The sequence below is a fragment of the Rutilus rutilus genome, assembly GCF_951802725.1.
Source record: "Rutilus rutilus genome assembly, chromosome: 10".
Classification (NCBI taxonomy): domain Eukaryota; kingdom Metazoa; phylum Chordata; class Actinopteri; order Cypriniformes; family Leuciscidae; genus Rutilus; species Rutilus rutilus.
Genome location: NC_140215.1, coordinates 25,256,775 through 25,283,891, shown reverse-complemented (window position 1 = coordinate 25,283,891; position 27,117 = coordinate 25,256,775). Strand labels below are relative to the sequence as shown.

The window sequence follows — 27,117 nt, the reverse complement described above, 5'->3', positions numbered from 1 at the left end:
GACTAACTTACTGATTAGCACCTCTGATAGGCCATTGCATTGCGCTCACATGCTCAACTTATTTGATTGTGATTGGATACAATGCTCAACGCTTGTAAAAAACATGCTGTAAATAGAAACCTTTGACGCTCAGAGAGCGCTCGCACAAACACGAACGAGAACGTTTGAAAGCAGCGTCTATCACCGGACATACCCGGTACTCAGTTGGTTCTACCAGTACTGCAGAAAGGCTGGTACCTTTTTTTGGACTAACTGGTACTGGTACTGGTAGTACCGGTACGTTTGACAACCCTTATAAGGATTATTTAATAAGAATGTCTTTTACTTTTGATCAATTTGATGCTTCCTTACTGAATAAAAGTACTGTATTCATTTCTTTCAAAAAAAATCTTACTGACCTCAAACATTTGAAAGGTAGTGTGTAATTGAAAGAATAACCTCATTATGATTTAACCTCAATCTTTTTGTTGAAAATCATCATCACCCAGCTCCATTCTTCACTCCATAAACCTGTCTTTTCATATTGTAAGTGGAAGAGGCAGCGTGTCTCTGTTAAATGCGTTTGTTGTGCTGTGAGGGATTCAGATGAGTGACTACAGCAAAAGCCTCAGGGTGAGAGACATTTAATTAGCATCAACAAACTTCTCAACACATTCACTGTCATCTGTTTTTCCATGTGTTTCCATATTATCATTATCCATTTGGCCTAACTACTTTTTAGACATAACCTAAACATGCATAAAGTCTGAATGAGGCTTGAGAATGAAAGTTCTGAGAATGGTGGTTAATATGCGTGAAATGTCAATGCTAATATGAGTGTCTGAGGTAATTATCAGTCCTTCTGCCACAGTTTATGGAGGCGGGAGATGACTATTCTGATGATGGCCATTTCTATTCTTGATTGCTTTTAACACATCATGATATAAGTGTTGTTCATTGTGATTAGTTTCTAGGCTGTGTGGTGGACTATAACAGGCAGATGGATGGCTGGTGGGTTGTTGGTTGTGTATGAATCAGCCGTCCACCCCTTCAGCCCCAGACTACAGCCATACTACCTGCTGTTTTGCTTGCGCCACAGCCCAAAACCCTCCATCCGCCACTGATGTAGCGTATTTGCATCCTCATCCATTTTCTGTCCCCCCACCGTCAGGATTCAATTGGGTTGTTCAGTCCCAGCATACTGTAAAAGTTTGCTGCATTCTTTGCAGCTAAAGACTCATGGGAAGTTGCACCACGAATAATTGCGTACAGCTATTTTTGTCGAACTAATTTTGTATGTGCGTTAACACTTAGTTGGATACTAAAACAGCGTATAGAGCAAATAAATATCACTATCACCACTGTGCCCGGTTCATTCTTAGTGAATGCTGAAAGACTTGCAACCTTATTTTCAGGTTTTGGTGGTAGATATAATCCTTCATTATGTCTCATATTCTTTATCTAGGGCAAAGTCAACACCACCAATTCATTTTATGAAGGGATGCATTATATAGTAACAGGCATATCAGCATCACCTGAAAACATAATATAAAAGTAATTTAGGTTGATAACATGTACATTACTTACAGTATATTGTTAAACACAAATAAAATGGCATTCAGAGCTTGTAAGATATGTATTTATTTTATTTATATTTTATATCAGTGGCACACAGGTTATATTTGTGATAGTTATATTGTCCATTTTACTCTTAGAAATGAAAGCTGGTGTTTTTGAACAGTCTATTATGCTCACCAAGGCTGCATTTATCAAAAATACAGTAATATTGTGGAACATTATTACAATTTAAAATACTGTTTATTTGAACACTGTAAAAAAAGAAAAGTTGACTTAACTTAAAATTATAAGGCAACTTGCTGCACAGATTTTTTGAGTTGACTCAACTAATTTAGTTCAACTCTATTAGTTGAGTCAACTCAAAATATCTGTGCAGCAAGTTGCCTTATAATTTTAAGTTAAGTCAACTTTTCATTTTTTACAGTGAATATATTTTAAAATGTAATGTATTTCTGTGATGGCAAAGACAATTTTTCAACAGCCATTCAGTGTCACACAATCCTTCTGAAATCATTCTAATATGCTTATTTGATGCTCAACATTTCTTATTATTAACATTGCTGAAAATATTTGAATATTTGTTGTGGAAACCATGAGTAAGTAAATGAATTAGTACTTAGTAATTCATTAGTAAGTACTTTTATTCAGCAGTGATACATTCAATTGATCAAAAGTGACAATAAAGACATTTATAATGTTAGAAAATGGTTTGATTTCAAATAAATGCTGTTCTTTTTAACTTTCTATTCATCAGAAATCCTGAACATTGTATCATGATTTTCACACCAAAAAAAATTCAACATTGATAATAAGAACCATTATTAATACTTAAGTCACTATTAAAATATATAGGCTATGAATGATAAATAATTGATAATAAAAATGATAATAATTGAGTACCAAATCAGCTTATCAGAATGATAGTTCATAGGCCTATACATTTGTAAAATGGTTGTGTCATTTGAAGCATGTATGATCCTCATTAAGCTATATCTATATTAATTGATGGCCTGAAGCTAACAGCATCCTGTTTGTGAAACATTTCCTTTTAGTCATGAATTATCCAGTCATAAACTTAAAACAATTCTCTGGCATGACTCTCTCTGATTGCAGGTCTGTCATTGTGTTCAATTATAAATGCCCTCCTATGAAACTGCATAAATAATGCAGACATACATAATGTCTTGAGATCAAGGACAAGTCTAATTCTTTAGTTGTCTCAGGTTAACCGCCTCAGGGTTTGCTGGCTCTTTAGTTTCCACACAGTTGGTGACGCAAATATTGACTCATCCTTTTTGTCCCCTTTTCTCTTTTACTTTTACTTTTAGATTCAAAACTTTTAGACTGAAGCAGAGCCTGGATTACTGGAAAGTACTGTACTTGCAACATAAAGTGTGAGTGTAAGGGGTAATCCTATCGGTCACTGTAGCTGGCGGCAAGATGGCGGGAAGAGAGCGCAGTCCACGCCACAGGCCATGGTCTGTGTACCGAGCCAACACCTTTGACTTGTCATCTGAGATGATGGGTTTAGCGCTAGCAGGTGAGCAATTATTAGCTTTTTGGCACTTAACCTTTTGAGGTTTTGGACATTTAACTTTTGCCTGTTCAGCAAGTCTATACCATAGTGATCAAAGATATGTCAGTAACACATAATCAGACATTTTCCACCAAGAAAAGTAGTTACGCTAACACTACAAAAGGACAGTTTAGAATTAAAGTGCTGTAGGGGTTTTAAGCTAAATGCAAGCATTAGATTTCTGCTTTTAAATTCTCAGCTTTTTTTTTTTACAAACTGAGAGATGAGATATGTGTTACCTAACGTGGTGCTCAGAAATACTCACGACGAGGAATAACTCTAGAAGAAAGATTTTAATCATCAAATATTTAGAAACCAGGAAAAACACTGGAGAAAACCACATAACACCAAACGTTAACGAGAACCGACAGAGACTGAGGGAGAACACAGGGTATATATACATGAGACAAACAAAGGACCTTAACAAGATAATTAAAGACACACAGCTGAACCAAATAAACGAATGAAGTCGGTAACCATGGAAACAAAGGAGCGGCGCGAAACTGAACAAATGCAAACAGAAAGTCCAAACACAAACTGGAATGTAACAATATGATCTTCTGAGGTAATAATTAGCATGCCACAGATGCTCTAAAGACCTTAAAGAGACAGTCCACCCAAAATTTGTAATTCTTTCATCATTTACTGACCTTCAAGTTGTTCCAAACCTGTATGACGTTTTTTTCTTCTGTGGAACACAAAAACAAGATATTCTGAAGAATGTTGGCAACTAAACTGGTTTGGTTACTTACCATTGACTTCATTTTTTTGATTAAAGAAATAATTTGCTAACAAACTAATAAAAATACTATGGAAATTGTGTGTTGTGTTTCACATGTGTTTAGGAAACAGTCAGGATCCTGATGAGCCAGTGCTTGAGTTCAGTCTGGGTGAGTAACAGCAGTTCAGTCAATCATAAAGTGATTACGGTGCCGCGTTACCAAAGTGAAGTTATTTTCAGTAATATAAGCCGCCAAAGCAGATATCCACTCATTCAGGAGATTGTTGTACATCTGCATCCAGTGAAGAGTCCATCTCCTCATATTCTTCCTCATTTTTTGGCTTCCTACACTTCTACTAACATCCTACTGTATTTGTGTAGGAAACAAACTGTTTATCAGTCTTAGTTCACATGCAATAAACATTCATGCAGCTTATCTACGGGCTGTTAAATCAAATATTTCCATTGTGCTAGAAGCACTGGGTTTTGTCTAATTTTAGCTGTACTCTCTGACAGTTATATTACTTTTTCCATGATGAAACATCATGTAGATTACAATTAGCCACCTAGAGTTATTTGACATTTTTATGTGCCGCATTTCACTTTTCATCTCAAGACTCGTTTCAGATAGTTGCTTACACAGTCTGGATTATAATGCTACTCTGAGTACAATCACAACTAAATCCCTTCCCTTCTTTCGTGATTAACTTACTGAATTGTTGTCCTTCTTTTCCCAGCATGCAGTGAGCTGGTCACTCCATCACTGGACCGTAAGCCCAGTAGCTTTGTAGCAGTGAGTTGCACCACCCCTCCACAGGCATTTTGGACCAAACATGCACAGACTGAAATTATAGAGGTGAGGATGGGTTCATGGAGACGTGCTAGAAAAACTACCATGATATACCTTTGTTTTTATTCTTTGGATTTCATTTAAAACAATATTACATGGTATAACCATCTGATCTGGTCGATTTACGTGTTTATTTCTGTCCAAGTGAGTGGTTCTCAACCAGAATATGCTGAAACACATTTTAAATGCAATCTTACTAAGACATTATTGGGAGATATATGCTGCATCTGAAATTTCATAATGTATAGTAGGTACCACATTTGATTTAAACCTTGATTCGCGACTCCATCATGTTGTCACTGTCATGTGACCTGCAGCATCAGTTGCGTTATTCACAAATCCTCTCCCGCGGCCTCATGGGATAGTAAAGTATGCATCGGTTGCGCATTACAGAATCTCGCCGGTCATCCGGGTACCTTTCGTCTACTTTTTTATGAATACAATGAATTCAGACATATTAATCTGCTCACATACTGTTTTTCGCCTACTATATACAATGGAAGTAGTTGTACACGGATGCAGGGATAGAGTGAAAACTGATATTTATATGCAATTTATGTATTGAAGTAGTTTGCTATATTGTTATAAATATCATTGATTTACATTACAAAGCTATCAGAATTTCATCGTACTTTTTGGTCTTATAAATATCAGCAACTTCTGCCGAACTGTATATTTTTGCACAGTTTGGGGCTCTAAATAAAACTGCTGTGTTTTTTCCTCCTCAAGTATGAGCTCCATATTCTCCTATATCATACTATATGAGCCATAAAAGTCACGTATCAAATATGAAACTCAACAAAAAACACTTCTTTTTTTCTTCTTTTTTGTCTAAAGGTTCAAAACCCATTTCTATTTAAAACCATTTCTGACTATAAGATACTAAGATTTTTTTGTCTATAATTTCTTATGTTAGGCTTTACAGGGTTAAGATAATCTAATGGTTATGGTTACACTTTATTTTAAGGTGTCCTTCTTACATTGCAATTATGCATTGAAGCACTAAGTAATAATAGCTAACTACATGTAGTTACTTTAGGGTTAGGGTTTGGTTTATGGTTAGTTGTGTGTAATTATGCATAGTTTATATGTATTACTATAGTAACATGGACACTGTAAAATAAAATGTTACCAATATACAAACTGAAAGATTATGTGTATTTTCAGTCATCTTTAGTCAAATGCATTTACATTGTGTCTGTGCCTCAGAATGCAACTCTAACAGTGTCTGTAAAGGTGTTGGCCCATAGAAAAAAAATAAGTGTGAATAACAAGGAAACAGCATTACTCAGAGAAGATTGCAGGGTAGATATCTCATATGGCAGTTCACAATTTTTTTGTTTGTAGCCCTTTCGTATTCATGTATGAAATTCTGACTCACAGGCAAGACTTTGGGTTAAGATTATTTGAAGGACGACATGCTAAGATCGCTGCTAAAGAACTGTTACACTACAAACTTTCAATAAATTAGTCTCCCCTCAAGAACACTGGTCAAAAATTAGAGAAATCGAATACATTGGCAAACCAAACGCTCAGCCAAATATAGAGAAATCGAACAAAACCAATAAAAAGCTTGGGCATTTATGGAAATGCTGTGTTTATTTGTGCTATGTGGATATTTGCTGCTAAAATCCATATTTGGTGTGAAATTTGCCCTATAAAGTCTGAAAGTATCAGATTTAGAAAAATTTTACATTTAACTTTATTTTTTTCTCAGGGCACCAGCAATCCAATCTTCTTGAGCAGCATTGCCTTCTTCCAGGACTCTCTGATTACCCAGCAGACTCAAATCAAACTTTCTGTCTACGATGTGAAGGACCGCTCACAGGGGACTGTAAGACAGAAAATACATTATTCTTAAAGGTCCCGTTCTATGTGATCCCATGTTTCAAACTTTAGTTAGTGTGTAATGTTGTTGTTAGAGTATAAATAATATCTGTAAAATTATAAAGCTCAAAGTTCAATGCCAAGCGAGATATTTTATTTAACAGAAGTTGACTACAAAAAAACGGCTGGATTGGACTACACCCCTCTACATCCTGCTTTAATGATGTCACTAGAACCGTAACCTCCGCCCACAGGAACACAGGCGTATTGATGGCGAAATGTCAACAGACGTGGTTGATGTTTATCTATAATCGGATACCGCAAAAGTTTAATTCGAAGTTGTTAGTTTGCTCTGTCCATTTCACCACGGACTGTTTTTCTAACCTGGAATAATATCAAGCAGACTTCTCTCAGCGTTTCATACTGACGAAGGGGACTATTTCAACTATATTCCAGCAAGCGGTAAGTAGTGATTTAATATGGAAGTAGCGATCACTCTTCACATCGTTCGTTTCTCTTAGTAGGATGAAAATAATCTTACTTAAACTGTGATTAATATACAGAAAGCGATCAAAGAACAATCCCTTTCCAATCGCCCAAGCTATCAATCACACAGCGCGAGTTTATCTGGACACTTGCCAAAACTCGTTATGAAATCAATGACGCTGTTACACTGCACAACGAAGCTCTTACTGTATTTATATGCCTCATGTTTGCATTGGTGAAATCATTAGTGAGAGTGCAGAAACTGCGTTGCAATGATAAGATCTTTCACTCGATCAACAGGCTGTCATCTGCTCAGTGCTCATCACTGCAACCTTTTATGTGATGGTAATAGATCTAAATACTTAAAAAACTTCTCATGATTCGTTAATCCAGATAGCTGTAATAGTAAAAACGTATAATAGCTGTAATAGTAAAAGTTTTCCAGATAGTTCCACATGTAATGCCAGATATTTCATATGCAAGCATGTCAGCCAATCACAGCAGAGGGCGTTTACACTGAAGTCTCACAGCAGACACGCCCCTTCAAACAGAGTGTTCAAACCAGGGAATGAAATCAGGCTAGGAAATATGCCTTTTATTTCTAAATTATAACAATTTTTGATCTAAAAAACATACTAACATTATAAGGGCACCCCTGGAAACATTATAAAATAATAAAAATAATCCATGGAATGGGACCTTTAACATTCTGCATCTTGTTTTGCTCAGCCTCATAAACTCAACTCTCTTTTTTTTATTAGATGTACCTGCTCGGTTCGGCTATGTTTACAGTAAAAGAGCTGCTTCAAGACAAACACCACAGACTACACCTCACACTGCGGTATGTGAGATAAATATAGGTACAAAGCCAACATGTAATCCCATAGCATAACATTAGTAGGAATTCCAGGAAATGTAGTCTGACGGGTATTTGTGTGCGTTTCGCTGGCTCAGATCAGCAGAGAGTGAGCGGATGGGTAACATCACCATCATCGCATGGCAGATGGAGGAGAGGAGAGACCAGCGAGCTCCTCTGGCACGTTCAGACACAGTGAACGGCAGGGTGAGTGTCCATTGGCAAGACTTTCAGTAGTTTTTTTAGCAGTGTCATGAAGGTTATTTAAAACTATAACATTTTTATTTTAATTCAAATAAAACGAAAAATAGAAAAGTTGAAATAAAATATGAATACAAAAATTACTACAATTTTAAAATAAATAAATTAAAGTAATATATATATATATATATATATATATATAAATAATAATAAAAAGGGCAAAAGCACCTAACAAAATGACTAAAATTAAAGTTAAAACTGAAATTTAAAAACAAAAGCTAATTGAAAATATTAATAAATATAATAGTAATATTACTAAAATAACACTGGGGACTACACTACTGTTAATTTCACCCCAAAAGAAATGTATTCTGTCATTAATTGCTCACTCTCATGTCGTTCCCAACCTGTAAGACTTTTGTTCATCTTCGGAACACAAATGAACAGCTTTTTAATGAAATCTGAGAGCTTTCCGTCCCTCCGTTGACAGCTACGCAACTACTACTTTATATAAAAGCCTAAATTCAATCTGTTCATCATATAAAGCGATCGAGTCTCTTCAGAAAATTTGGACTAAACCGCTCAATTCATATGGATTAGTTTTATGATCTTTTTATAAACTTTTTGAAGCGTCAAAGTGGTAGTTGCTTAGCTGTCAATGGAGGGACAGAAACATCTTCATTTGTGTTCTGAAGATGAACGAAAGTCTTTAAAAGTAATTAATGACGGAATTTTCATTTTTGGGTGAATAACCCTTATATCTCCATTTAAGCCATAAGTCTCTATTTAATTCTGTAAACCTGTGTCTGATGACAAATCTTCAATACAATTATTTTCATGTTTCTCACAGATGGTGTTACCGGTGGATGAAAGTCTGACCGAATCTATGGGAGTAAAAGCTAAATCTGCCTCCTTATGTAAAGACAGTCTTTTAAAGGCAGGTGAGTGTCTAATTTTGATGTCTGTATACTGTACAAAACCTGTGCATTTTTATTTCTTAATTATTGCAGCTACATTCCATCTGGAGGCAGCGGTTTATTTCTAAATGTGCCCCTCATAACTGAATCAATGGGCCATAGCGTTCACTTCCTGCTGTGAAGATTCATGAAAGCCACAGGCATGACAGCTGTGAAAGAGGTTCGGAAAATGGTTCCTGCATTAAAGAAACACAAGAGTGTTATTTCTAGAGTGTTAAATATTGGATGTGAATAGATTATAAAGACTATAATTAGATTAGGATTGCCTTAAAGAAATACTAGTGCTTTGAGGAAGCAACATTTTGTTTTATTTAAGTTTAGGTTTTAGGCTTTAGTTCTGCAAGTAAAATGCTGCATTATTTAGCATATATCTTGTTTTCAGTTACTGCACCCAAGAATCAACAGTAGTCAAGTGTAAATGCAACTATGAATGATTAGATACAATCTACTGTTCAAAAGTTTGGGGATTTTTATGATTTTAATTACGTTTTTTTTTTTTTTTTTTTTTTTTAGTCTCTTATGCTCACCAAGGCTGGATTTATTTGATCAAAAATAAAGTAAAAACATAATGTTGTGAAATATTTTTCCCATTTAAAGGGACTGTGTGTAGGAATTTCTCCCATCTAGTAGTGAAATTGTATTTTGCATTCAAACGAATAATGCTCTCCAGCGCCTCACTTTTTCAAATGCGCGTTGCATCTGCGGTAGCCGTTATGTACCAAAAAGCTATGACAGGATGTCTTATAATAGCACTTTTTCTTTGGGTGAACAGGTTTGTTATTTAAAACAAACTGAAACTTGAAACAACGAAAAAAAGAATGTTACAGTATGAATTACTGACTGTGAAAAACATGAACTATGGTAATTAGTAGTAATGCCTTCTTTACTTGTTATATTTTTTGAAGTACCTGCATTGTTAGATATCATCATCATCAGTGCCTTCTCTAACGTTACTTTACTCAATAGCTGCTATTCATCAAAGAGCCTGTTTAACTTTTAACTATAAATGTTCTACTGTCTATATAATAAAGTAAACAACCAAGCAATGAAAAAAAAAGCTTGTAATTAAGACCGTAACATTGACTTACCTGTCGAGAAGAAAGCAGGCAACTTCAGCATCTCTTTTGAAAGCTTTCTCCTGCATTAGCTATCCCGACATTAACCCTTGTTTTTGTAATCTCTGGTCACGTTTCCTTTTACGGTCTATTTTGGATTCTTTCAACGACGAGGACTCATCCTGTGACTCAGCATATGTATGAATGAACGGTGTATAAATAACCGTGCAGTGCATCCTTTAAAAACAAGCGCCTCTCTCTGCTCAGCGCCTCCGCTTCTGCTGGTTTCAGTCACGTGACGCTGGTTCTGAACGAAAACGCGTTGTGGAAATGCGTTGGCCTAGTACTTTTTGTCCCTCTCTGCTATTATAGTTTTTCAAGATGGTGGAACTACATGGAAGCCTCCGTGGACCTACCCGTCCCATGTATATAAAGATAATAAATTCTTCGTTTTCGAGGATTAGTCTGATCATTGGCATAGGTATTTGTACACCATTGAGGGCATATTTATGAATAAAAATATTGATTTTAGATAATAAAATACCTAAAAAGCTACACATTGTCCCTTTAAAATAAGTGTTATCTATTTTAATAAATTTTAAAATGTAATTTTATTCCTGTGATGGCAAAGCTGAATTTTCAGCATCATTACTCCAGTCTTCAGTGTCACATGATCCTTCAGAAATCATTCTAATATGCTGATTTGATGCTCAAGAAACATTTCTTATTATTATCAATGTTGCTTAACATGTTTGTGGAAACAGCATTTATTTAAAATAGAAATAATTTATGATATACAAGTTTATACCATCACTTTTGATCAATTTAATGCATCCTTGCTTAATAAAACTATTAATTTCTTTAAAAAAAATAAAAAAAATTGTACTGACCCCAAACTTTTGAACGGATATGCAAGACAATACCACTTACAATTCAATATGAAAATATAATGTCAAAACTTCATCAATGCCGATTACAGAATTTTATTTCAAACAAATGATTTCAAGTAGTAGTACACAATGATTCAGTTACAATGATTCAATACAGTAAAATGCAGGACAAAAATGTATAGCTTTTCTTTTCCATGCATTTTCCAGTTGCATACAGCGATTCACTGACTGACTGACTGATTGGTGGATTGATTGATTGATTGATTGATTGATTGATTGATTGGTTGGTTGATTGATTGGTTGATTATTGATTGATTGATTGATTGATTGATTGATTGATTGATTGATTATTTATTGATTGCAGTGTTTGGAGGCACTATTTCACGGATGTACCGATTTCCCACCACGGATGGAAATCACCTGCGTGTGCTGGAGCAGATGGCAGAGAGCGTGCTTTCCCTGCACATACCAAGACAGTTCGCCAAACTACTGCTGGAGGAAGATGCTGCCAGGTAAACCCAATTTACAGTTAGTGCTCATGCTCAGAAAGAATCTTTTGAGTTCTTCTGAAGAATCAGTCAAGCCTTTCATTTGTGCAGCGCATTGCAGTAATGTGGCATTAGCGTGTCATTAGCTTCTAACTAACCACACTCAAACACTATGAATATATATCATATTTCTAAATGAGATTATGGTATGTTGTTGCACATTTCTATCTGCACGCAGGGTTTGTGAGCTAGAGGAGTTGGGCGAGTTGTCCCCTTGCTGGGAGAATCTGAGGAGACAGATCATTACTCAGTACCAGACTATCATCCTCACCTATCAGGAGACTCTCAGTAATCTACACGAATACAAGGGTAAGTTTGGTGGCACCTACTCAACCAGAAAGATTTCATGTGTAAAGCCGCTGTCACAGAGGAAGAGATAATTTAAGGTGATTTCAACATTGTATAATTTCTCTGATTCCTCTCACCTACTATCCTGCAGGTCCTTCCTTTAAATCTAGCTCTCTGAAAGGAGAGAAAAAACTAGAGTTCATGCCTACAAACCTCCACGTTCAGAGGATGAGAGTGCATGGCGAGTCTGGCTACGGTGAGATGGTCAATATGTGCATTTCATAACAGACATTCTTCGGTGGAGGGCTGGTCTTTACATAACGTACATCTTTGAACAGATCGAACATATGACGTGGTGACCACAGGGGCTCCTGCGGCGCATCATCAGGGCTTTAAGGGCAGTGGACTGAGGAAACTCATTCAGAAATTTGAGGAAGCCAAAAAGCAGTAAGACCTTTTATTAAAAAGTCTTGGTGAAAAATATTAATAAAATTTTTTGTGTTGCTCTGCTAGGTTTTTGGCTTTTTTAGTGCGTTAAGACCTGTTTACGCCAAGGATGATAACAATAAAGATATACAATAGTTCTAAAAAATCGTTCTTAACCCTTAAATGCATGAATGTTTCGCCAATCATAATTACATATTCGGATCTTTAGCGACCCGGATCTATATCTAACACGGATGGATCTCTACCTGTCGCGATAATAAAAAACTCTCCTGATATTAGAGTAACAATTACGGAAGAATAAAATAAAGCATATTTTGTTCCCTTTTGGAGCTTGGAAGTGTTCAGTTTGAGCAGATGTTTTATACCATCATTACTGTCATCATCAGAGCTAATTTCTCAGTACATTCAGCATCTGGCTAATATTCACAATCTCAAACAGATTCTCAAACTTAAAACTATAATTTTCAAAATCTTCAAAATCAATATTTTGATCGCTGACGGCTTCTTCACCAGATCCACCATCAAGTGACAATGACACTAATATTTGATTGCGTTCAGTACTTTCTCTGCAGTAAATCACTGAACCATTTCAAGTTTTGCTGATGATACTTACTATTCTTTTGTTTTCTGCCATTTTTTTGTACATTTGGAGCGCTGTCAGTACAGAGAACAACAACAAAAATCGGTGTTGCCTACAACGTGTTATCCTCTTTTTTAAATTTGCACCCTGTTGACTTCAATGGGGCAAGTTTTAAACCTGCTTTTAGGCTCTTAACATCCTTGATGTGTCATTACAAGTGCACAGATCATGTGAGTGATTCCTTCGGAGTGAACGCGGGTGAATCTGACTGCAGTAGATGTGAAAGATATTAATAAAAATGATGTTTATTCAGCCAGCGCACATACCTGTATTTACATCCTGTTTTCGGTCGAAGTCCACAGTAGTCGATTGTCGAGTTCACGCGCATAGGTTTAGTACCTATGATTACGCGCGTTAACTCGACAATCGACTACAGTGGACTTCGACCGAAAACAGGATGTTAAGAGCCTAAAGCAGGTTTAAAACTTGCCCCATTGAAGTCAACAGGGTGCAAATTTTAAAAAGAGGATAACTCGGTGTAGGCAACACCGATTTTTGTCGTTGTTCTCTGTACTGACAGCACTCCAAATGTACAAAAAAATGAGCTCAATGTTAAAATTGACCGGAGTTCTCCTTTAACACCTTGTGGAATAAAGTCATTAAAGATTCAATTATTGTTGTGCAGAAATACTTACACTGTTACACACCTCGGCTCTTTAGCAACCCTATACAATTTTTACACAAAAATTTTTTTGTAAAACAAAGTTCTTGTTATATTGTTTATAATCACTTGATTGGGGAATACTAAGAAGGTTGATGTCTAACAGGGTTAACATAAAAAAAGCAGAGTCCACACCACAACTATAATGATAACAGCATAGAGAAACAATATTATTGGAATTATTAATCTTGAACTCAGCATTTAAAGTTGCAGACAAACAAAACTGCAGTGCCTGCTTAGACTTACCAGACCTATATCATCCATTGGTGTGGACGCTAATATTGTTATCATTACAGTTATTGTTCTTGGTGTGAACGGGCCTTAATTCTTGTAGTGTGAGGAACTTATATATATATAATGTTGCTGTTTTACACATTTAGCGCATTAACTGCGACTGTAATCAGTTGCCCTTATGTTGTTTGCTTTCTGATCCGTCTCACATTGTTTAATATATTGACTTTTTATTTCACACTTAATACGTGACTGCGATTGTAATCAGTTGCCCTTATGTTGTTTGCTTTCTGATCAGTGCAAATGAGGGTGAAGGGTGAGTTTCAGGGTTGTTGACTGTTTTCCTGTCATTTTCACATGTGAAGGTGTTTCATCCTGTTTATGATCAGCCAGCATCGAGTCCTTTACTTCCATTACATCTGAAGGATCTTTCTTGTTTGCACCAACATTTGTGTTTTCAATGATGATGTGTTAGCACTTTCCTACTCCATCCGATCGCGTGCACTTTGTGTTTGTGTACGTCTTCTGTGTGTGCTTGAATATCACACCATCTCATTTGCAGTATAGTCCTCTTGGTCACAGCTTGCGCAGCTGAACAAGTGATAACCTAATGGGGAATTGGAGACTGTGTTGTTGTTTTGTTTTTAATGCTCTGTCTCGTTTCAGTGCTGGAGAGTCAGCTCCACTCTCAATACGATACCAGCCACAGGATGTGGTGAAAGCTAAAGAAATCATTTCCCATATCAACACTCTCAAGACGCAGGTCAGCTACTACACTGAGCGGCTGTCCCGCGCTGCCAAAGAACGCTCAACCAATGCACTGGAGAGGACTCTCGCTATCCTGACAGAAAAGGTTAGAGGCTTTTGCATGGACCACGTACTGTTTAATGACCGTCTAATGCATATTGCACACAAGTTGTGTGAGTTGTGTGAATTCGCCAGTTCCCATCTGATTGGTTGGCTTTACGTAACGTAATAAGGGCACCCAGTACAACTCTTTGAAAGATATAGTCTGAGTTTTGCCTGAGGCACCTAAACTAGCAATTAAATTAGTTAAAACACCTCACACCACAGGAAAATTGGATAAAATAAGATGTAGAACCATCAAGATAATCCGATAATCGGACTTTACCTAGGATTGTTGAAAGGGGAGAAATTGCTCCAAAATCACCCCGAATATCTTGTAGTCTGCGGCGGCCTTTAGAATGTTATATCTCTATTACTCTATTATTCTCTATTAATTCATTTTCTGTTAACTTTAATGTTATATATTATTACAACTGTATTATTGTGGTATAATATATTTCAGATTAACCCGCTCTAAATGGCACATCAAACAAAACCAACTTTTGGTTGGTCACTTTATATCTCAATCCTGTCTGAGTGGGTGGCTCTTCTTAAGACATTTTATAATGTCTTACAGATTGAACAGATCTGTAATTCTTGTGCAGTCAATTATGAATATTTATGAATGATTATTAATCAAATTTCATCAAACTTGTAATGTACATCTTTATTTTATATTAAAGCATTAGTTTGTAAATGTTATGTTTTCACAGATTGTGATGACACATTTCCACAGTTATAAAGTAACATCATAAATATATATTAAACAGTATATTATACATATATATATATACAGTATTGATGTAATGTAATATATATATATATATATATATATATATATATATATTATTATTATTATTATTATTATTTGTATTTTTTTTTTATTTTTTTTTTATGCCAATTTATTAAAAAAAATAAGTATTTTGGAAAGTCAATGAAACGCTATTGTGTAATATTTGTTTTATTATTTTTTTTGCTATTGGAGCGAAAGGGAAAGCAAGTAGTAGTTTTCATTCCGCATTATAGAAGTTTACCCAACTATGATGACTTCTGCTTCTGAGAACCCCAGAACTATTGTAGCTATTATGCAATGTTTCTCGTGTTCAACAGATCTTCCGAGTAAAAGCTTTTGAGATCCCCTTAATGAGTAAGTGCAATGTCTGTGCCGTCCTCTCTGTCTCTCTCAGACGCGGCAGCTGGTGACAGTGTGTGACAGTAAGCTGCTAACTACAGCTATCCAGGCACTGAGTGCTGCGCGCCCGGAGTTCATCGCATCCAGAGGCTCTCCGTCCACCCACGACACTGAGCGTGTGGTCCTGAGGAGCGATCAAGGCTCTCCACAGGCCAAATGGAGTGGGAAAGGGAACAGAGCGTCCATGAATTTAAACTGGCAGGAGGAGGAGTGGGTAAGGTCATTCAGAGACCGACATTATACCTTCTTGATTTGACTTCTGAAAATATGTCCTCTGTAATGTTCGCTTTCTCCTTCAGGAAAAGATCTGGCAAAATGTGGATAAGAGTCTGGAGTGTGTGATCCGCTGTGTGGACAGGCTGCTGACGAGAGAACGGTTGCAGAGCGACAGCAGTGAAGACGTCTTCCTGTCTGACCAACAGGCCGACACTAGCAAGAGAGGTAGCCAGGGCAATGCATTCTGGATCAACCCTGGTGACAGGCTCTTCTCCCCTTCCTCCTCCACCGCCCTGACCTCATCACAACCTCTTTCAGATCAGTCCTCTTCACCTTCCTCATCACCCTTACTGAACCCTGCATGTCCATCCAGTCCTAACTCTCATTCCTGTAGGTTCCATCCTGTGTTAAGTTTTCTTTTAATTCCTTTTAAAAACTGCTCAAATACCACAGATGCTTTCAGTTTTACATCCTCTTTTAGTGGCACATGTGATAATGCTGCATTTCTACTTGATATCACCAAATTAAAAACAATAAAAGTGGGAACTGAATGTTATGTTTTTAACACTCAATTTCATGCTATTTGGATTTAAATGAAAAGTATTATAGTGTAAATTTATATTAAATGTAATTAGCTGAACTTTGTGCTTTTTTGAGTAGGGCTTAAGTTGTACTCCTAAATTTACTTGACACGCATTTATGGCAAACATATGTAATTTCTATTTAAACTTGTGTCATGTATTTAAATATATTTGTAATGATGAAGTACATTTATAATATATTAACTTTAAATGTAATATTGAAGTATGCAATGTTAGCATTTGTTCTGCATGTGCATGATCATCAGCAGCGAGGAACTTTGACTCATACAAACATTTTATTTGCTTCAAAAAATATTATTTTGTAACTTTTCACTCATTCAAACATTTTATTTGCTTTAAAAATTAGTGTTTATCTTGTAACTTTTTATATCTCTTTGGGTGTCACTATATTTGTGTGACATCTGAATCTTCGCAAAATTATGGATTTCTAAAGTTGCACTATTTTAAGTAGTAAATTAATTTCCAGCATTTTCCTTGAATGGAAATGGAATGCAGCATAATACATGGTTGTTGTTGCTTATATTGGGATATATATGCGTCTATGCTAACAACCCTAAAACGACATTTCAAGATTCATGAACAGTGTTTGCATGTTGGCTTTTTTTTTTTGTACTGATTAATGTATTATTAAATTATAATATTAAAATAATTAGTATTACCGTAGTTGTCTTTAACAACACTTATTCTCTCTCTATCCTACTTTAGATAGTCCCAGTGTTGAGGGGTCCTCTCCTGGTAAGCCTCTCAATGCAAATCATTTTTACCATCTGCAACTATATATGTGGGCTGTCCAGTTTTATGTCTGTTCCTGATGTTAGCTGTGTGGTTTATGGCTCTAGGTGAATGGAGCGATGCTCTGTATCCCCTCCTGACCACTCTGAACGAGTGTGTAGCCATGATGAGCGACAAAGCCAAGAAGTCCATGGTGTTTCTACTGATGCAAGACAGCGCTCCCACTATCGCCATGAGTTTGTCACTACAGTACCGCAGAGATGTGGTGTTCTGTCAGACAGTTAGTACAAGATATATTAAAGAGATACACAACATCGTTTTATTGAGAGTCAGATACAGTTTGCAAAAATCTAACTAAAAGAATTGAAATTGGGGGGTAAATCACATTATGAAATAAATGTTTTTCTCCAAAACACGCTGGCCATAATTGTTGGCACCCCTAGAATTTTTTATGAGAAAAAATCTCTGAAGTATATTCCCATTAATATTTACCTTTTTTAGCACACCAGGGTGACTAGGAACATGAAATTGTCCAGCTATGACTTCTTGCTTCACAGGAGTTTAAATATGAGGAAACACAAAGGCCAAATTCCCTTAATCATCCATCACAATGAGTAAAACCAAAGAATATAGTTCTGATGTGCAGCAAAAGATTGTTGAGCTTCACAAAATAGAAAGTGGCTGTAAGAAAATATCTAAAGAATTGAAAATCCCCATTTTGACCATCAGGGCAATAATTAAGAAGTTATAATCAACTAAAGATGTTACGAATCTGCCTGGAAGAGGACGTGTGTCTATATTGTCTTAATGGACGGTGAGGAGGAAAGTTTGAGTGGCCAAAGACTCTTCAAGGATCACAGATGGAGAATTGCAGAGATTAGTTGAGTCTTGGGGTCAGAAAGCCTAAAAAAAAAAGATCAAACAACCCCTACATCCCCACATGTTGTTTGGGAGGGTTTCACGAAAAATCCTCCTCGCTCCTCCAAAAATAAACTCCAGCATATTCAGTGGTCAGACACGACTGGATCTTCAAAAGGGACCGGATTCTGTGGTCAGATAAAACGAAAAAAAAGGGCTTTTTGGCAGCAAACCCAGCAGATGTGTTTGGTGCAAACAGGGATGAAGAGTACCCCATGCCTACGGTTAAATATACTGCTGGATCTTATATGTTGTGGGCCTATTTATTTGCTGGAGGTCCTGGACATCTTGTTCAGATACATGGTATTATGGATTCTAGCAAATACCAACAGATAAAAAATCAAAACCTGACGGCCTCTGCTAGAAATCTTATAATGGGCCGTTAACGGTCCAAAACAAACATCAAAATCAACACAAAAATGTGTAACTGAGCACAAAATGAAGCTTCTGCCATGACCGTCACAGTTCCCTGACCTGATGAGTGGAGTGAACTGAAGAGAAGAAGCACCAACATGAACTTGTGAAACTGAAGGATCTGGAGAGATTCTGTATGGAGGAATAGTCTCTGATCTCTTGTCAGGTGTTCTCCAAACTCATCAGGCATTATAGAAGAAAACTCAGATCTGTTATCTTGGCAGAAGGAGGTTGCAAAAAGTATTTAATAACAGGGTGCCAACAATTATGGCCAGCGTGTTTTGGAGAAAACATTTATTTTATAATGTGATTTACCCCCCACTTTCAATTCTTTTACTTCAATAAAAAAGGTTAGAATTTTGTGAATTTTTTTGAATTTTTTTGATTTTATGAAGTTCTTCACTGAGAAAATAGAAAACATCAGAACCACAATTGTAAACGTTCAATCTTCAGTTGCGCCTTATAATTCAGCCTTAATTATCACCCCGCAAGAACAATTACAGTGCTTTACAACTATAGAACAAATAGAGTTAAATAAACTTATCACTTCCTCTAAAACAACAACATGTTTATTAGATCCGATACCAACTAAACTACTGAAAGAAGTGTTACCTGTAGTGGAAGAGCCTCTCCTTAATATTATTAACTCGTCTTTATCTTTAGGTCATGTTCCAAGAACATTTAAACTGGCAGTTATAAAACCTCTCATTAAGAAACCACAATTAGATCATAATAACCTAGCAAATTATAGACCCATTTCAAATCTTCCATTTATGTCTAAAATATTAGAAAAAGTGGTGTCCGCTCAATTGTGTTCTTTCTTGCAAGAAAATGATATCTATGAGAAGTTTCAGTCTGGATTCAGGCCACACCATAGCACTGAAACTGCGCTCGTTAAAATCACAAATGATTTACTTTTAGCTTCTGACCAAGGCTGTATCTCAATACTAGTTTTACTTGATCTTAGTGCTGCGTTCGATACTATAGATCACACAATACTCTTAGATCGACTACAAAATTATACTGGTGTTCAAGGACAAGCATTAAGCTGGTTTAGATCATACTTATCTGACCGCTACCATTTTGTCTATTTAAATGGAGAAAAATCGATCATAACTCCAGTAAACTATGGAGTGCCGCAGGGATCTGTGTTAGGCCCTCTATTATTCTCAGTATATATGATGCCACTTGGAAATATTATAAGGAAACATGGAATTAGTTTCCATTGTTATGCTGATGACACTCAAATATATATTTCATCACGGCCAGATGAAAACGATAAATTATCCAAATTGACAGAGTGTGTTAAAGATATAAAAGATTGGATGACGCGTAATTTTCTTTTATTAAATCCAGACAAAACAGAGGTACTACTTATCGGTTCAAAAAACCGCCCACAAAACCTCTCGCAATACAACTTTAATATAGTAGGATGTCCTGTTACTTTATCCTCTACAGTAAAAGACCTGGGTGTTATACTCGATTGCAACCTGTCTTTCAAAAATCATATTTCATATGTTACAAAAACCGCCTTTTTCCACCTTAGAAACATTGCTAAGCTACGTAATATGCTATCAGTTTCTGATGCAGAAAAGTTAGTTCATGCATTCATGACCTCGAGACTAGATTACTGTAATGCTTTATTAGCCGGTTGTCCTGCATCCTCAATTAACAAGCTACAGTTAGTCCAAAATGCCGCCGCTAGAGTTCTTACTAGATCAAGAAAATATGATCATATAACACCGATTTTATCATCACTGCATTGGTTACCTATAAAGTTCCGTATTAATTACAAGGTATTGCTACTGACTTATAAAGCCCTAAACGGCTTAGCTCCAGTCTATTTAACGGATCTTCTATCGCCCTATAATCCATCGCGCTCTTTAAGATCACTAAATTCAAGGCTTTTGGTCATACCTAGGATATCCAGAACCACCAAAGGAGGGAGAGCATTTTCACATTTAGCTCCAAAACTCTGGAATAGCCTTCCTGATACTGTTCGTTGCTCAGACTCGCTCTCCCAGTTTAAAACTAGATTAAAGTCGCATCTCTTCAGCCAGGCATTCATATATTATTTTTAATCTTACAGTCCAAATTACAATCCGGCCTCTAGTTAATAAACGCCAGAGGAGAACTGGCCCCCGACTGAGCCTGGGTTCTCCCAAGGTTTTTTTTTCTCCATTGGGTCACCTGATGGAGTTTTAGGACACTATTAGGTCACTTGATGGAGTTTTTCGGTTCCTTGCCACTGTTGCCTTTGGCTTGCTCAGTTGGGGATATTCTGGATATCTAATTTGATTTTATCAATAAATTCCACTAGAAACAAACCTTGTTGTATTATTTTAATTTAATACTGTGAAGCTGCTTTGATACAATCTGTATTGTGAAAAGCGCTATACAAATATACTTGACTTGACTTGACTTGACTTGAATGAAAGATCAAAAAAAGGATAAACAATGCAGATTTATTTTTTTACAGCCATTTTTTATCATATTTATCAGGGGTGCCATCAATTTTGACCACCACTGTATAATCCGGCCCACATGAAATGTGCTCCGTAGAAAGTTCCAATTACTTCTATAGAAGTGGGACCCCTTTTCATGTATAAAATTCTGTACAATTAATTCTGTTAAATTTCTCAGAGTATCAAAAAGTTGCAATTCCATGAAAAATTGGTTCTACTTTCAGAGTACTCTAAAAAGATAACTTTAGTTGTGCAATAATGCTAAATTGTCCTGTGTACAGAAATTTCCCCAGCTGACTGTAAATTAGCATTTCATATCCATTCTAATAAAATGCATTTTCCTCCGTAGCTGACGGCATTGATCTGTGGATTTGTGATAAAGCTGAGGAACTGTCTAAGTGACAGCGGCTTCCTCAGACAACTCCACACCATCGGTTTATTGGTCCAGTTTGAGGGTCTCCTGAGCACCTATGGTAAACATAAAAGCACATTTCAATTCAGCTTATTTATGTATGGTGGTAAATGTATCTGAATATGTTAACTCAGAGCTCTTCTTTCGTCTCAAAGGGGAGGAACTCTCCATGATGGAAGACATGAGCGTAGGCGTCATGGACCTTCGGAACGTCACCTTTAAAGTCACACAGGCGACCTCCAGCTTCAGCCCCGACATGCTGCCTGTCATCACGGGCAACAGAGATGGGTTTAACGTGCGTGTTCCGTTACCGGGGGTGATGTTTGATGCGTTGCCAAGGGAGATCCAAAATGGGATGCTGTTGCGTGTTCAACCAGTGTTGTTCAATGTAGGAATCAATGAGCAACAAACGCTAGCAGAAAAGTAAGTGTAGTGAAATCTACCAACCAGTTTGCAGCCCGATTTTAACAAGTCATGAAATATGATTGTATTTATTCATTGTACATTCTGTATAAAAATAGTTATACAGTTCAGCTTTAATATATTTGTTTTTATCATTATTAAGGTTTGGAGACACTTCGCTGCAGGAAGTATTGAATATGGAGAGTCTAGCTCGTCTTACATCTTATTATGACCAGTTTAAAGAAGTGCTGCCTGAAGACTGTGAGTCCTGAACACTCATTTTTAATACACTGACATAGTGTATAAGAGATAAAGATATAAAATACTTTCAAAGAATATATTTAAGCGTGAAGTGAATGTAATGTTTTCAGACACTTAATTGCATGTTAATTGCAATTAAATGAAAGTGTTTTATAGTTTGCGTGAACCACTCAATTTGTACTTAAATACTTTATATCTAATATGTAGTCTTTGAAATATGGTTAAAGTGAACTGTCGAATGAACTGACAAGCATTTATGGTAAACTAAAATATACCTTAATGTCATTATATGTCATGTATTTAAATATATTTGTAACTAATTACACATTTGTAATGATGAAGTTGCAATTTAGTACATTTAAAATATATGAACTAGTCTTTTTCACATGTCCCTTTATGAAAGAAAGTTAGTAGATGTTTTCTGTCAGTCCTAACAAGTTAATCGTCTCCATCCATAGGTCTCCCCCGCTCTCGCAGCCAAAACTGTGTGCCTGAGCTACTCAAATTCCTCAGTCAAAATGTCAATGCCAGGAAGAGCAAGAATGTGGACATCCTGTTGCTGGCAGCAGAGGTACAGCAATCCACCATTACTATTCTTCATTTGTGCTTAGAGGTCTGTTCATACCACTAATAATGTTCGGCACAAAAATGTGTGTGTGTGAAAAACAGCAGGCGGGTTGAAAGAAAATGCAGATTTACTCTCCGACAGTAGATGGCGCTTTTAGAAAAGCAGAAATACTCCCGTTAACCCGGTACACAAAGCACTGCACAACTTTGTTTTGCCACCTGCTTGTCACATGTTTTCATGAAAAGAGAGCCAGTTCTGGGCTGCGTCTGAAATCTCATACTTCCCTATAGTGGACGAAAAACAGTATGTTACAAAAGAATATGTCCGAATTCACTGTACTCATAAAAGAGTAGGCAAAAAGTACCCAGATGACCAACTACTTCTGGCGAGTCTCTGAAGTGTGCATACGATCAGCCTCAGATGTGAGCCCACGGTCCGTTGGCTAATCGTCTGATGCGTATGGCGCACAAAATTGGAAACATGAAGTCGTCATCTGATTGGTTGAATTCTACAGGATTTTCAAGGGACGTGTGTGTCACGTTCTTTTTAACGGTCCGCCTGAAAACAAAGATGTCGTGAAGCCAAACCCCCTCATGGAAGAAAGCCGTTGTGTTTACAACTGTGACAATAAGTGCTTATCAGAATCAACTAAACGCTGGATTTTCAAAAGCATGTGAAGTATGTAAAGTTTGCGTCATAGACTCTCTAAATATGTTGACTAACGCCACTAAACATGACACGGAACAAAACGAGCTGTGATTGGTTGCTTTACAGTCCTTGTCGATGGACAAAATTCGAATGTTTTATTTACACCAAATATTCGTCTTGGTGTATAAACCTTAAACCTCATTTTTGTGTGTGAAACTTTTCATCAAAAAAGAAATAACATAAATATGGGAACTTCTCACAACTTCTAGTAATAGCCATCTTTCTCATTCGTTGCTTCAGGTTTGTCGGCGTCTGAATGGTGTGCGCGTGACCAGCTGCAAGAGTGCAAAGGATCGCACGGCCATGTCTGTGACCCTGGAGCAATGTCATATCCTCCAGCAGGAGCACTGCATGGCCCCGCAGGTCTTCACCCAGGCCTTGGACTGTATGCGCAGGTGAGACCACACTTACAGTTAGGGGTCTTTCATTTCCGCATCATTCTATCCCCGTCTCTCAATCACCTCTCTGGTCCCACAGCGAGGGCTGCCGGCGAGAAAACACCATGAAAAACGTAGGCAGTCGCAAATACGCCTTCAACTCCCTCCAGCTGAAGACTTTCCCTAGGCAGTACAGACCACCAGAGGGCACCTATGGGAAAGTGGAGACTTGAGCTGACAAGCAGTCCGCTGTTCTAGCCCGCTGGGACTAGAGCTGCATGTTTCTCCTTGTTCGCTTTACTTTATTACCACATATCTGAAGGAAAAGTTTTATTACGCACTGTCATGCTCTGGTTATCATCCAGATGACACTGTTAATATTTTCAGATCCCCGAACCTCCTCTATGAACCGTGGCTCTGAGAAGAAAGGAGATAGGGAAAGAAAATCACGTGAAGGTATATGAGTAGCTCGCTTGGTTGTTGCACTGAATGCAGGTAAGAAGGCCTGTTAGAATCTAGATTTCATTTATCAGAGCAGTTCCCAAATAATCCCAGATTCATTCCATCTGTGTTTAGTTAAGTATTCATTTCCAGCACCACACTTGGTCTTTGTATTGAAATGCAAAGGTTGAAACTATCAGCACTGAAGCAAAGCTGTGTTTTTATCATACTTTAGATTGTATTCAAAGTTCAGTAGGTTATAGTTAACGTGTATGTGCTGTGGTATAGTAGATGATTTGTTCCCAAAGCCAGTTTTAACATTTATAAGGATAAGTCAGGTTAAGTTAGAGAATCAATATATAGACCCCATTGTTAATCATCACTTCATTTCAAGTATACACAAAACTAGCTGCCTTAAGAGAGTCCACCATTGCAAACTCATTTGTTTAGATAAATATGTAGATATTTCGAAATCTGTGTGTGACTATTTGTGACGTGGCAGATTGTTTTATTTATTTACCGTAAGACTCTCTCTTTACGAAAGTGTTAGTGCTTTAATGCGGGCCTTCGCCCTCCTGACTTGCATTGTACGGGTTGTAGAGTTTAAGTTTAAGAGGACAAGCTTCCTCGTACTGTTGCCAAGCACAGCTAGTCTCTGTACAGTGAGCATACAGTGTGAATATACATTCTTTGTAAGGAAATATGTGAGAAGACACTATTGATATGTTCATTGACTGTCTGTATATGTTTTCATAGTTCAAAGTTTCTTTGATGGACGTTTGTATTGGTTGATATGAATGTCCGTACCGATCGAATAAGGAGCACTGCTGCAACTGGTCCTACAATGTGAAGAATATTTCTTTAATTTTTTTGTTTTCAGAAAGCAGAGGGGTGCATTTAGACTATTTATTTTATTGTAATAGTTATAAGAAAACCGTAATGTTGCATTACTGAACATAATAAAAGACTATACGTAATGACCACAGTGAGAAATCATCAGCCTTTGTATCTGCACAAATAAATGCACAACTGGACTGTAGTTCCTGGTTTGTATATTGCAAGATTGAACCACTGAAAGCTTAAATTTGCAACTTGGGAGACAAGAGCATGTGTCTTTCTTAACCTCTGCTAAAATGATTTAGATTTGAACCAGATGCACTGCATGGAAGGTAGGCTACTAGTGTTATTTCAGGTTATACTTAATTGCTATTTTTAATAAATGTATATTTAATTATTTTACCACATTTAATTTATTATGTTTCTTTCTTCGCTGTTGTAAGTGCAAAAGCACTGCTATGTTGTCAGAGAATGGTGTCCTATTGGTCTTTCAGTGTGTTTTTATTTAATTTTTTTATGTATGTTCAAATACCTTGCTGTACAAAATGCCTCTTTCTTTCCCCAAACATACAGCTTTAAAATTAAAATAACATACCAGCATAAATGTTAAGCTACTTTATTGCTTTGTTCACTGCTATGTTATATAGACAGACAAGAAACTGAAATGAAACACTTGGTTTTAGACCACAATAATTTATTAGTATGATGTAAACCCTCCTTTTGCAGCAAATGCAGCATCAATTTGACAAGATACACGTCCTTCACAGTGGCCAGAGGGAATTTGAGCCATTCCTCTTCCAGAACAGTAGCCAGGGCACTGTGATGCTGGTAAAGGAAAAGGGTTTTCTGACTTCTAAACTCCAAAATACTCCCAAAGTGGCTCAAAAATATTTCGAACAGCTGTGCTATAATTCAACCTTCACACTCTGCTCTTACTGATGGAGTGTGAAATCAGTGAAGTGAAGCGCATATATAGACGTGTGTATGTATGTAAATTTTATGTTTATCTATAAAATGTATCCGCCATTCTACGTTCATTCTACAGCGTTTTATGTTTTACAACTCCTCTTGGGCCCTTTGTCAGATGTTCACCAAACTTTGCAAATGTCAGCTCTATGCTGGCAAAAATGTATCTAAAGAATTTTGCTCCATAAAAGTGTTCAGCAGATACGATCTGACATATTTGCTGGGTGTGGCCCATTCTGAATGTTATTTATATATCTTGTGTGCACAAAGTGCAAACTTCTCACAACTTTGTATGTATGGAGAGCCAGTCATTCTGAGCAAACATGCTTAGTTTCATAAGTTTCACCAGATAAGAAATCTCTTATGTCCAATCTTTATCTATTTCCACCTGTTTGAATGATAAATAAATGCTTAGAATCAGTTTATTTGTAGAACTATGCACTGGCAATATAGATTTATATAGTTAGTTTACAAATGTATTTAATAGATCATTAAATGTTAATTTTACTTCTATAAAAAGTATGTTTTGTTAAAGGGAGGGGGGGGGGGGGGCATGCATGTTATATGATGTCATCATATTAATTTCAAAAGAGTGTGAAGATAAAGATATCACTTTCAGCTCAAACATTTATTAGTTGTCTACAGAAGTATCTTAATTTGTATCGCATTTATTATTATATCTTACGACAGTAATGTACTTTTACAGAGAGCCCCCAATATATAGGCTACAGTATATAATAGGCTAATACCGTTATTGTATTGGATGGATAGGTAACAGTATTACAGCTAATACGCCGTTCCCCGTGCAATCCTCCAAGGGGCGCTCGGCGGCTCAGAAATACTTTTTTTTTTTTTTTGGATACAATTGTCTAAGCATAAATGAAAACTATTATAAAAGTAATATATAAACCAGCAGTCTCTGGGAAATAATTAATTCGGTTTTATCTTG

The 27,117-nt window shown here is 36.7% G+C and overlaps 1 protein-coding gene across 7 annotated transcripts in view; it reads left to right on the top strand.

Moving 5' to 3' along the window:
• inpp4aa (inositol polyphosphate-4-phosphatase type I Aa) overlaps positions 1 to 25,806 on the top strand; it is a 32,817-nt gene extending 7,011 nt beyond the window's left edge. The window contains exons 2-25 of one of the 7 annotated variants that reach the window (XM_084421215.1): positions 2,886 to 3,097; positions 3,979 to 4,023; positions 4,592 to 4,710; positions 6,422 to 6,538; positions 7,779 to 7,858; positions 7,972 to 8,080; positions 8,925 to 9,015; positions 11,361 to 11,508; positions 11,723 to 11,853; positions 11,984 to 12,088; positions 12,171 to 12,279; positions 14,110 to 14,127; positions 14,478 to 14,664; positions 15,845 to 16,063; positions 16,149 to 16,290; positions 16,384 to 16,455; positions 17,373 to 17,402; positions 17,507 to 17,679; positions 21,546 to 21,669; positions 21,764 to 22,031; positions 22,174 to 22,271; positions 22,730 to 22,842; positions 23,788 to 23,942; positions 24,025 to 25,806. In XM_084421215.1, the coding sequence (XP_084277341.1) occupies positions 2,998 to 3,097; positions 3,979 to 4,023; positions 4,592 to 4,710; positions 6,422 to 6,538; positions 7,779 to 7,858; positions 7,972 to 8,080; positions 8,925 to 9,015; positions 11,361 to 11,508; positions 11,723 to 11,853; positions 11,984 to 12,088; positions 12,171 to 12,279; positions 14,110 to 14,127; positions 14,478 to 14,664; positions 15,845 to 16,063; positions 16,149 to 16,290; positions 16,384 to 16,455; positions 17,373 to 17,402; positions 17,507 to 17,679; positions 21,546 to 21,669; positions 21,764 to 22,031; positions 22,174 to 22,271; positions 22,730 to 22,842; positions 23,788 to 23,942; positions 24,025 to 24,157 (2,886 nt within the window). In that variant the 5' untranslated portion in view covers positions 2,886 to 2,997 and the 3' untranslated portion in view covers positions 24,158 to 25,806. Of the gene's footprint in view, positions 1 to 2,885; positions 3,098 to 3,978; positions 4,024 to 4,591; positions 4,711 to 6,421; positions 6,539 to 7,778; positions 7,859 to 7,971; positions 8,081 to 8,924; positions 9,016 to 9,036; positions 9,212 to 11,360; positions 11,509 to 11,722; positions 11,854 to 11,983; positions 12,089 to 12,170; positions 12,280 to 14,109; positions 14,128 to 14,477; positions 14,665 to 15,844; positions 16,064 to 16,148; positions 16,456 to 17,372; positions 17,403 to 17,506; positions 17,680 to 21,545; positions 21,670 to 21,763; positions 22,032 to 22,173; positions 22,272 to 22,729; positions 22,843 to 23,787; positions 23,943 to 24,024 lie in introns of those variants that run through there. The other 6 variants (XM_084421216.1, XM_084421213.1, XM_084421217.1 and 3 more) reach the window with 6 other exon arrangements.
• Positions 25,807 to 27,117: the final 1,311 nt, after the last annotated feature.